Source organism: Chenopodium album, chromosome 15 (genome assembly GCF_948465745.1).
Source record: "Chenopodium album chromosome 15, dcCheAlbu1.1, whole genome shotgun sequence".
Classification (NCBI taxonomy): Eukaryota; Viridiplantae; Streptophyta; class Magnoliopsida; order Caryophyllales; family Amaranthaceae; genus Chenopodium; species Chenopodium album.
In genome coordinates this window covers 15,269,812-15,282,177 of record NC_137848.1, presented here as the reverse complement: position 1 = coordinate 15,282,177, position 12,366 = coordinate 15,269,812, and the positions used below count along the sequence as shown (strand labels likewise).

The following is a 12,366-nucleotide window of genomic DNA, read 5'->3' as shown; positions in this document are numbered from 1 at the left end:
CAACCTTAAAGGATATATGTAAGAAAGGTCAGCATAGAATTTGATTTAAGCTAGCTTAGCATGTTACAAGAACAAATTAAAAGTTTGCAATGTAAGAGCTAAGATGATTCCAAATTAAGCATCAACCACAAAATTTGAACTCTTAAAAAGTGGTTTAATTGTTAGTTTAAAGATCACACAAGTTCATATAGATAAAAAAAAAAAAAAAAAAAAAAAAAAAAAAGTTAATAGTCTCACTAAGAACATGTTTGGTTGGACTTTTTTTTTGCTTGTAAACAGATTTAAACAAATTATTGCCGGTACCCAGCTTTGGATAACAACTACCATTATTACCTAAGGGTAATGGTTTCCACTAATTTATTATCTCTTAAAACCTAATGTAACAATTACCCTCACTCTCCTCAAACAAAAATAAAGAAAGATAAGTTTAAGTGATTTCATTCCATGATAAAACCAAACAAATGAAAAGGTAAGAGTTAAATGATTTATTTCCTCCCTCTTATTTGTTTCCTTTCCACTCCATTTTCATTAGTTATACCAAATACCCCCTAAAGATGCACTGATCTAAAGTTGAATATTGAGTAGTGCTTATACTTCACTTGTTTCCTTTTAAAATGAAACACTTTAACTTTTACAATATTCATATACTTCACATTGATTAGCTTTGATAAAATAGTTAAGAAATATTATAGTCACGTGAAATCTTGTTAGATTCATCTCTATATATATTTAATTTGAAAATATTATTAAGTTATAAATGTATGACAAAATCACGCTTCGTTTGGTGTATATAATGTTAGTTTTATTCTAATGTTTTCACTTTTAGTTCTCTTATCTAACGTCTTATAAACGCTCTTTAACTTTTATCTTTATATTTTAATAATATCGAGTTTTTATACGTTTTACACATTACTACTAATAAAAAGATATTAATGATTAAAATAATGTATTGAAAAATGTGTAATGAAAAATATTGCAAAAAAACAAAGAAAGTAGTGTAATTATTAAGCTTGTTAGTGTGTTACTCCCACAATTTGGAGTAAAAATTAAACAAAAATGACAAAACTAAAACTAACAAACAAAAAAATCGTATCTACTTCTCGTAGGTAGTATAGTTGTAAATCACTTAGTATAAACGTCAAATCATTCAACCAAATTCAGATAAAAGTCATTTTAACGTGCGAGGGAGTATGGAGTGCGCTTGGACTGAGAAATGAGACACTGAGACCCAAAGATGCCCTCACGTGGACTCGCCTCCTGCCTTTTTAATTGTTTATTTCCAATCATTCATCATCGTGGGATCCACTTTTATTGTAAGATAAACAAATTTTGTGTATCTCAGAGATTAATTTGCATTTACCCTTTTTTTTTAAGATCTCCATAGTAATCTTTATAACCTTTGTTAAGGTACAGTTAAAGTTAAATAACATTTCATAAGTATATATCAAAAACAATAGAAACATTTCATAAGATATACTCCCTCCGTTACGAATTACTCGCAACAATTACTAAAAATGGTCGGTACACATTACTTGCATCAAACTTTTTTCTTTCCTTTTTTAATAAGTTTTTTTGTGTGATTTTACAAAATTACACTTACTTTTTTTTAACACCTTAATTAAACTACTGATTTTATCTTATTAACTTAAACCCTACATTGATTAAGTTAACCATTTTCACCAAAATCATTCCCTTCTCGATTAAATTCATCATCACCTTAAGCTGCCAACCACCACCACTACCATCACCACCGCTGCCACCACCCCCAAATTCTTCATGTACCCAGAATTTCTCTCTCTTTCTTCACCGATCTCCCCTCAATTCGACCGCAACACCTCGTCGGAAGTCACGCCGTTGTTCCCTAGCTTATCGCCGCCTCCGCTGTCTCTTAACTTCTTTCTTTTCTTATTGTTTCGTCATTGTCACTTTTATGGACAAATTTAACCATTATACCTCTAGACCTAGAGTTTTGATGGTTAAATTTGACCATTAAATTAAAGCTTTAATTGGTGATAGAGAAGGGTTTGTGGATTTGTGGTTCGTGGTTTGATTGGTGAGTTGGTGGTGCTGGGTTTGTGGGTTCGTTCGTGATTTGTGGGTTCGTGGGTTCGTTTGTGGTTTGATTGGTGAGTTGGTGGTGCTGGGTTCGTTCGTGGTTTGTGGTGCTGGGTTCGTTCGTTCGTGGTTCGTGGTTTGTGGGAGGTGGTTCGTGGTTTATGGGTGTTGGGTTTGATTCTGGTGTTACTGGGTGGTGGGGCTGCTAGGTGGTGGTGTTGCTAGGTGGTGGTGGGGCTGCTAGGTGGTGGAGCTGCTAGTTGGTGGTGGTGGTTAGTGTATTCATGTTGCTGGGAGTGTGAACTTTGATTTAATTTTTTTGTTGGATTAATACTTAATTGAATACACTTATTTTTCATTAATCAGGCTTTTAATATTTTGCCTAGGAGTCCACAAACTCCCTCTTTGTTGCGAATAACTCGTAACGGAGGGAGTATATTGACAAGTATAAAACTCCCAACATCGCAATTAAAAAAGAACAATTAAATTAATCGCCTCAAATTATATTATGTAAAGTTAAACAAATTGGGAAGATCAATATTATTATGGTAGATGTAAATTTTTGTATGCGGCCTGCTGTATCATACGACAGGGGTTACCTGAGTTTCTCGGTCAGAAGGTACTTGAGTTTTTTGGTTAGGGGTTACTCGAATTTTTCGCTCAGTAGTTACTCAAGTTGCCGAGGTTACTTGAGTTTCTCGGTCAGGGGTTACTCGAGTTTCTCGGTCATGAGTTACTCGAGTTTCTCGGTCAAAGGTTACTCGAGTTGTCGGGGTTACTCGAGTTTCTCGGTCAAAGGTTACTCGAGTTGTTGGGGTTACTCAAGTTTCTTGGTCAAGGGTTATTCAAGTTGTCGGGTTTACTCGAGTTTCTCGGTTAGGGGTTACTCAAGTTTCTCGGTCAAGGTTACTCGAGTTGTCGGGATTACTCGAGTTTCTCGGTCGGGGGTTACTTGGTCAGGGGTTACTCGAGTTTCTTGGCCAGGGGTTACTTGAGTTGCCGGGGTTACTCGAGTTGTTGGGGTTACTCAAGTTTCTCGGTCAAGGGTTATTCAAGTTGTCGGGTTTACTCGAGTTTCTCGGTTAGGGGTTACTCAAGTTTCTCGGTCAAGGTTACTCGAGTTGTCGGGATTACTCGAGTTTCTCGGTCGGGGGTTACTTGGTCAGGGGTTACTCGAGTTTCTTGGTCAGGGGTTACTCGAGTTGCCGGGGTTACTCAAGTTACTCGGTCAAGGGTTACTTGAGTTACTCCTAACCGAGTAACCCCTCGAGTAATTCATGACCAAACCCCTCGAGTAATCCTTGACCAAGTAACCCCTCAAGTAGCTCCTGATTGAGTAACCCTCAAGTAACCCCTGATTGAACTTTCAAGTAACCCTTGAGGCCCTGACCGAGTAACCCCTAGACCGAACTCCTTAAGTAATCCTTGACCGAATTACTCGAGTAACCCCTGACCGAACTCCTTAAATAACCCCTAACCGAATAACTCGAGTAACCCCTGATTGAGTAAGTCGAGTAATCCATGATCGAGTAACCCCTAACCGAGTAACTCGAGTAACCTTTGATCGAGTAACCCAAGTAACTCATGACCGAGTAACCCCCTCGAGTAACCCTTGATCGAGTGAACCCCTCGAGTAACCCTTGTTCGAAGTAACCCCTAACCGAGTAACTCGAGTAACCCCTGTTGCATGGTATAGCATGCTGCAACAAAAAAGTTTCTTGTATAATATCATCATACTTGATTGTCTAAATTGATTATTCAAATTTCTATATTTTTCAACAATTTTGTATTACAACAAAATTGTAAGAATATTAAAAATGAAAACATACAAGATATTTTACTCTACATTTTTTCAATTTATCATCACCTCTTAAGATTTTAATTAATTAAGTTAGTACTACATAATTATGTACTACATTTGAAATCTAATTGTTTATTCCAAAGGATTTAGACTTTTTCTACAAGCAAACAAATATAATGGGCATAAAAAAATAAGAACATAGACACAACATATCCGTAACATATACCACTTCCCACAACTTTACCGATGATTGATCCATCTGCAATCGGATTTTATCCACAAGACAACATAGGATTATATGATGAACCGATGAAGATACCCACCCTAACATAAGTGGTTAGAGGGTAGGTGAAGAAAATGACATGAGTTGAGATCCCCATCACAACACCCATTTTGTGAAATTGTGATAGTGATGATGTTTTGTTTTCATTAGGTATGAATAAAAGTTCAACTTATCCCTTACTTCCTCATCAAACTGCCTACTTTTTTATCAACTTTATTCCCAATTTATTTTTTGCATTACTTTTTTGGTAGGTGAGCACTAGTGGATGATTCTGTTAGGCTCTTCATCATTAATTGACAATGAACTTTGTGTTAGCATAAAAAGTCTCAAGTTAAGTGATTAGATTACCTCATGTATTATTAAGGGCTAAGGACGAATGTCATAAAAGTCAGCCATATAATTAGGGATAATAGATGATTATCATGATTATGTATGAGCATTTTTGTACTAGTTTTCTTTTTTGGCTGATTGCAAAACTTTACCTTTCCCACCAACATTGAGAAGTAAAGCTTACCTACTAATTGGTGCTAATACAACTACTTTAGGTTGCATGCATAATTTTACTTGAGTAATAATATTACTGACGGATTAGCTACCAGATGTTTGCCACGTAAATCAGATCCATTTGGGTTGTACCTTTTTTTAGAACAAGTCGATTTCACGTGAAAATGTTAGTTATATATTCCTAAATTTGAGGGGGCGGGAGTATAAAAAGTTTATCATACACTAGGAGCCCAATTATCATTAGTAATAGTGGAGCACCCCTCAAGAGTCGATCCAATCCTATCTTTAAAAACTAAACCTTTGAAAGTTGGAAGACGAGGGCGAGGGAGAGGGCACAAGGAAAGCCCAACCTAAAAGGACAATACAACAAAATTCAAGATTCCAAGGTGGGAATCCTCCTAAACCAAGCATGCTTAGTAATCATACCAAACTCATTATACAAGTAGTATTGTAAAAGATAGGTAACATATTTATATCTATAATATCCAAAAGGTTTACACATCTAAAAAGTAAATATAAAAATACAGATACCTTGTCTTCTAATATAAGGCTACTCCAGACTAACATACAGCAAATGTTCCACTACTATAAACAAAAAAGAATACACCCAAACAAATTGGATCACTCTTTCTCAATATCAAACGAATCAACACTAAAAATCTTCATCCAGCTTGAACACAAAGTTCTTGTTACCATCCTTAAGGTTAGACATTACAGATGCCTTCTGATACTCACCTACCCTTCTCTCAAAGAAGTTCGCCTTTCCCCTGCATAAGTTATGGCAAATCAAGATTCGAAGTCTAAGCCGTATAAACACTAAACAAGTGCTCAGAATATATTATAACTTATAAGCACACTTTTATTCCATGATCTTGATTTAAAAAGGATGTGATTATATAATTTGCTCCCCACAATTTCCAAGTACATAACATGTCTCGATCAATAATACCACCATTGTCTCTTATCTAAACTACATTATCCGTATATACCAATATCACTAAACAATTGAATTTTACGTGTTCATGAGGTGTCAAAGAATAGAAGAAAATGATAGTGCAAGGCTACAAGACACAGGATGACATTCAAAATATGACTTATACCATATGTCAGGATGTCACAAGAATACAAGATTCAGCATATTTTACCCTCGGCTATTTTTTATTCAACAAAAACTAAAGATAAAACCTGAGTAGGAAATTAATTTCTTAAAAATAGGGGGAAAAAAGGGTCAGAAGAAAAAAACCTTTTATTTTAACAGATCAAGTAACTAGCAGTTTAGCACAGAACAGCTAAACAGACAGTTCAGCTACCAGAGCAGTTTCAGCTCCTTGAACTCATGTAGACGATATAGTCACATGCTTTGATTAAAATATCATTTATAGTATTACTCTGTATAAGGTTAAGTATTTGTCACTTGCTCCAAAAATTAATCAAAGTAAACTCATCATACTTACGTTAGTGATATGAACTCCATCCAATCGAAAGGGTTTGCCACATTGTATTTCTTTTGGCTCCCCAATGACACCTGAAAGAGTGAGAGCAACATCAATGATAATTTAGCACCCTCATATGTATCAATGATATTTCCTAAATACTTCATTAAAAAAATCCAAAGAACTAATTAAAATGACATCAACTGTACCAGAAGTCGATCAGCAACAAATTTTATGTACTGCCTCATGAGCACAGCATTCATGCCAATCAAATCACACGGAAGTGCATCACATACAAACTCCGTCTCAATTTCAACAGCTTCATGCACAATCTTTTCAACTGTCTCTGGCTGCAATTTCTTACGCAGCAAACTGGAAAATTGTCATTACATTGAGCACAGGACAAAGGGAAAAGAGGAAAAACATCAGTCAAATGCACTGCATCAAACTTGAAATGATATTGCACCATTAACAGAGGAAGGAACAAGAGCTTCACAAACGAAACTGAACTGGAGAGCATACAGGCCATAAGAAGCTCAAAAGCAACAGATTAAAGTGTGGAGAATAGAGACCTGTACAGAAGACAGGCAAAATCACAGTGTAGGCCTTCATCTCTTGATATAAGCTCGTTCGAGTAAGTTAAACCAGGCATCATGCCTCTCTTTTTAAGCCAAAATATGGCACAAAAGCTGAAATTTAAAAAAAAAAAAAAAAAAAAAAAAAAAAAAACATATCACTAACCACACTGTGAGTTGCACAATGAATAAACAGAGCAATATTAAATCAAGTAAAAACACACCTTCCTGAAAAAAAGATCCCTTCAACACAAGCAAATGCAACAATTCTTTCTGCAAAAGAATTTGTACTGCACAACAAACACGTGGATAATATTCCAAATAAGATTACTAATTGTTCAGTCCTAACAAAGCAAGAAAAATAATACAGTTTGACTTTACGATTCCAAGGCCATGAGATTAAATAAGAGATAATTAAGTATCATTTAAGTGACAAAGCATGCAAATTTTTATAAGAGTTCTTTTCCTGAACAGAACTTAATACAATAGCTTTAAGAGCTTAGCAGCTCAATCTTGACCTCAAGTCTAAGATCCAGATAAAGTTTAGGGTGAAAATTGTAATTAGACTGCTTGCAAGTTGAAAAAAAAAAAAAAAAAAAAATCTAATCATAAACAAGCAGAATAAAACTTATACCAACAATCAAGTAAGAAGAAAATATCTGAACACAACTACCTGATGGCTAGCTGATATTGAATAAACTTCTTCATCATTACTAAAACCTATAAGATGGTACTTATACAACTTTTGCTACAATACCTACAAAACCATAAGGCAATGCTACCTCTGAATCCAATTTAAAGCCCAGTTTGCCTTCTTCTTTATACATGGAATTGTCTCAATGGCATTGAACAAGTGGTTCTTCTCTTTAGAATCCCTAATATATGTCTCCAACAACAAACTGTACATCTCTGTGAACAGGAAGTAAAATTCGTACTTTTAATCCTCATGAAGAATGCAAAATAAACACTACGAGTCTCGATCTTACCAGAATGTATATTCTCCATTGCAATTTGAAATCCATAGAAAGCTCGAGCCTTTATAAGTTAAAAACCAAAAATTAAAAAAGACAGTCAGTCAACCTCAACAAAGCAAGCATCATACTATATCATTAAAGCAAGGATAACAAAACAAAACACCAAGAGGATACACAATATATATTATAAAGCCTCCATTCATGTCTTCCATCACAAAGAGAAAAGAACATTCATCAACAAACATCACAAAAATCTAGACCTTTTCAAAGTTCAAATGCCTTAGTATATAAATCTTTGCTAGTGATTCGTAAGGAAAAAGACCAAGGAATCTCTGGCCAAATATAAATTAAATCATACAAACAAACTTTAAAACATTTGTGCCATCATGCCCAATAAAACAGGGCATTAAAATTTGGATATAGTTATCTCACAAAAGGAAACTTCAAGAATGATTTTTTTTTTTCTTTTAAGCAAACAGGTGTCAATTAACAAATAAAATTTCAGTAAGACTAGTAACAAAATATTTAGCTGAGCATTACTTATAAAATAACATAACATTCAACCAAGCACATAATAAATTCTTTGTCTTCTATCATGGAACTATAACAACAAGGAAACAAATCTTGTCTGGCTATTCGAAATCATTCAGAGAAATTCACCTCTGCAATTTTTACATCATTTAAAAATCTTGCAGCAAGGTTCTCCAAAACAATCCCATCAGACGCAGCAAAAAAGGCCAGTACATGAGTTATAAAATGTCTCTCTGAGTCCGATAAAGAGTCCCATTGCTGCACGTCAGAGGAGAGATCAACCTCCTCAGCTGTAATTACACAAAAAGAGCAGAATTGTTGTTAATAGAACTATACACAACAGACAAACAAAATTAAAGCGTAACATAAGAAAAAAAAAAAAAAAAAAAAAAAGGATACCTACAACACTACAAGAACTTGAACAGTTGCAACCGTAATTTAAAAATATAAGAACATAATAGATGTGAATCTAAGAGAGCCAAATGTAGCATATCAATTGTAAGAAAATTAATTAGATAAAGTAGACAAAATATTTGAAACAACAGGCTTGATAAATGGATAGAAAATCATCTATAGTCCATTAAAAGCTCTGCTACTTTATGAAATAACCTACACAAACACACACTAGAATCTTGGACAATCAAATCATGTCATCAGAACGGTACAAATTACAGTCTAAAAGAAACACGTACCTTCACAAGAAAGTATAGTGCAAACATTTGTAGACCCAGGCCAGTATAATAAAGGACATTCAAAGTTCAATATTGTATGTAAAGTTATACAGTAATTGAGTTCATAGCATCATTAAACAAATGGTTTCATTTTCAAATACTAAGGATCTATCAATTTTCATCCGAATCTACTAAGATTTCTCAGTTTAAGATCATCATTATGATCTCTGCTTCTTCCTAAGCATAGACAAATGCCTAAAGAGAGTTTTTTTTTTAGTAACACTGTGTTTGGATAAATAAAGGGGAAGGAAAAGAAGGGGAGGGAGGAGAAGAGGAGGGGAGGGATAGGGAGGGGAAGGAAAAATGGTGAGTTTTCCTTCCAAATCTCTCCCTTGTTGGAGGGATAAATTTCTTGCAATTTAATCCCTCCAATTCTCTCCCCTCCAAATCCCTTCCTTCCTCATTTGTAATCCAAATGAAAGATATCTCATCTCTCCATTTCCCTTCCCTTCCCTTCCTTTCCCTCCATTTCCTTCAATCCAAACACACCGTAAATTAAGCCCATTATTGAGGCTCCAAAATCCAACAGAAAAATTATCCCCAAATTCTACCTAAACTACATAGAGGGATTTAATGACAAGTTTGCCACATAATTTACATTCCAAGTTATCAAGGAGATAATACTCAGTCATCTTTACAAAGACAAAATCATTCCAATGCTTGAAAGACGAAAAGTGAAATGCTGACCTGTTCCTTCCCTCCCCTCTTCCTTGCTCTATATATACCAACCAAACACACTATTACATCCAAAAAGACCTCTCCAACATTTTCAAGCACGCAGAATAGTTAAGTCATTAGTCCAACACACGATTACGAAAAACCGCCTTAACAATGTCAGAGTCCTAAACTCATCCAATTAAGGCTTAGCAAACAAAACAATCCCTAAATATTGATCAAATTCTTAACAAACAGCAGAACATTATCACCCCCATTTCACAAAAACATAATATAACTAGCATGAATCATAATTGTTTTCACAAAATTATCTCAAATTTAGAAACTTCATCAAGACAAAACCAACCAACATGACAAGCAATTGGCAAAAAATCCAACAAAACTCCTCCGAGTAACTTAAATTGTCGCATAACTTGTTCAAATTACACAATCGAGCATTCCAAACAGAGATTTTCATATATTAACCCAAATTTAAACCAATAAAAATCCGAAAAAAACAAAAACAACATTAAAAAGATAATTGAAGGAAATGTGGATACAAACCAGTCCAAAAACTAGCGACAGCTTTCTTATACATCTCCCAAAGTTGATTATAACGAACAGGAAACATACAGAACCTTTCAGATTGTTCCATTGAAATGGGTTCATCTTCTTCATCACCAAATTCAACCTCTCTTTCTCTCTCCTCCCCATTATTCAAAGAACCCATTTCAATTCTGGCCCAAAGTTGGAAACTTTTTGATACGATGGGTTTGAAAAATGAAATTGGAAGAGATAATAAAAACCCTACAAAAACCCTATTCGAAGAGGAGAGAGAAAGTGGGTAAATTTGTCAGTACGTTAATGGTGGATTTTTGTGGAAGTGTTGTTTTTTTGAACTTTTCTATTCACGAGATGGTTTTGATTTCGTTTCAATTGAAATTTGACGACGTCGTTATGAAATGAGGAAATAATATGATCATCGTTGGAAATGTAACCGCCTCTCGTGAAATTCCCGCGAAATGAATGGGCTAAAATCGTTGAAGAAACTGTCTGATATCAACCGAAATAGGGAACATTCATTACGGCATAATAGAGTTTGTTGACATTCCAAAGGAATGCCCAAAAATTACAACCTGATGGGTATGACCCCTATTAATATTAGCAATGTCATCAGCTAAAGTACTACTACAGATATTCGGAGGAACTGATATAATACAACACTGGTTCAAAACATTTAGAGTCCCTTTGCATTCTTAGCCAGGATGTTTGCCACTTGATTCTTGCCCCTTTCTCCATAGAATAGCTTGATCTCATTCAGATGAAGTAGTTGCTGCCTGTATTCACATAATTTAGGCGTTAGAAAACATGGGTCAATATCATTTATTTCCTACACAACAGATTTGCAATCTATTTCTATGTGGCACTTTGTCCATCCATGTTCTGTTATCCAATCCAGAGCAAGTCTAACTGCTTGTAGCTCAACATCTGAAGAAGAGACAGAGTAGCCTCTCCATTGAAATCCTTCAATCCAGTTTCTATGTTCGTCTCTACAAACACCTGCACACCCTGCTTCTTTCGACATAGAGATAAAGGAGGCATCAACATTAATTTTTAAGAAGGTAGCTAGGGGAGGTACCCATGCTGGAGGTGTAGGCTTTAATCTAGAAGATTGGTCTGAGGAAAAGAACCATTCTGTAGCAGCCCACATGCATTGGGTAATAGAGGTATGAATGGGAGAGTTTATTTGTGAGAAAAGCAATTTGTTCCTTCTAGAGATACAGAAAATGACATGCCAAGGAATGGTGTGTTGAGATGTTTGGTTTGTTTTGAGATTCCTGAAGATCCAACTTTGGGTGGATTCTTGAATTTGTTTGTGACATACAGAGGGGATAGCTATGGCTTCCCATAACTCAAAAGCTCTGGTACAATGGTAGAATAGGTGATCTATACTTTCCATTTCATATGGGCAGAAGGTGCAAGCCTTTGTTGTTGCCACTTTTCTAGCATAGAGGTTTTCAGCGGTTGGGAGTCTATCCCAGACTAGCTACCAGATGAACATTTTTATTTTGGGATAAGTGTTGCATTTCCAAATTGTATTCCAATCCCACTTTTCCTGTTCAGCCAAGTTGTTCCCACTTGGTTTGTGCTCAAGCAGCCATTCTATTGCCTTACTACTATTAAATTTCCCTTGTTTTGTCCAATTTGTGAAGTTATAGTCACTACCTTCAAATAGTGTAGTACTATCAATTATGCTGAACAAGTATCAGGAATTTGGAAGTTTATAGCCTCTTCCAAATCCTGTTTTGAGTGAATAGGAAGAGAGTGGAGGCATTGATGAGAGCTATTTAAGAGGGTTCCACCAGTAAGCTTCTAACAGAATCAGATTGCAACCACTTATTATTCCAGAAATTTATCATTGCACCATTTTCAGGTTCCCATAGGAGACTCTGTTGGAAGAGATCCCATCCTCTTCCCACAACATTCCAAATATGTGAGCCCTTGTTGAAGGGGGTTGGACTGTGCTTATTACTTATATATTTCTCGAAAAGTAATCTACCAGCCTAGTTGGATTTGGTATCCACCATCCAACATAATCTTGCTAATCCTAATAGATTTATATTAGTGTTTTGCAGTAGTCCTAACCCCCCTTTGTGCTTTTCTTGACATATATTCTGCCAAGATATCCAAGTTATTTTCTTGGAATCAAAGTTGCCCCCCCCCCCATAAGAATTTAGAGCAGATTGAATCAAGATTCCCCAGGATAAACTTTGGGAGCTTAATGTAAGACATATAGTATCTAGAAATGGAAAGCATAGTGGATC

General features: G+C 35.4%; 1 protein-coding gene across 1 annotated transcript; it reads right to left on the bottom strand.

The window, feature by feature from the left end:
* Positions 1-5,015: 5,015 nt before the first annotated feature.
* On the bottom strand, positions 5,016-10,666 carry LOC145581998 (ribonucleoside-diphosphate reductase small chain A-like). The gene is made up of 9 exons (XM_081639036.1): positions 10,106-10,666; positions 8,286-8,446; positions 7,638-7,686; positions 7,434-7,560; positions 6,876-6,941; positions 6,649-6,765; positions 6,286-6,448; positions 6,098-6,168; positions 5,016-5,410 (listed from the first exon to the last, which is right to left on the bottom strand). Exons 1-9 carry the CDS (start codon positions 10,269-10,271, stop codon positions 5,296-5,298), a joined length of 1,035 nt encoding a protein of 344 aa, XP_081495162.1. The 5' UTR covers positions 10,272-10,666; the 3' UTR covers positions 5,016-5,295.
* Positions 10,667-12,366: the final 1,700 nt, after the last annotated feature.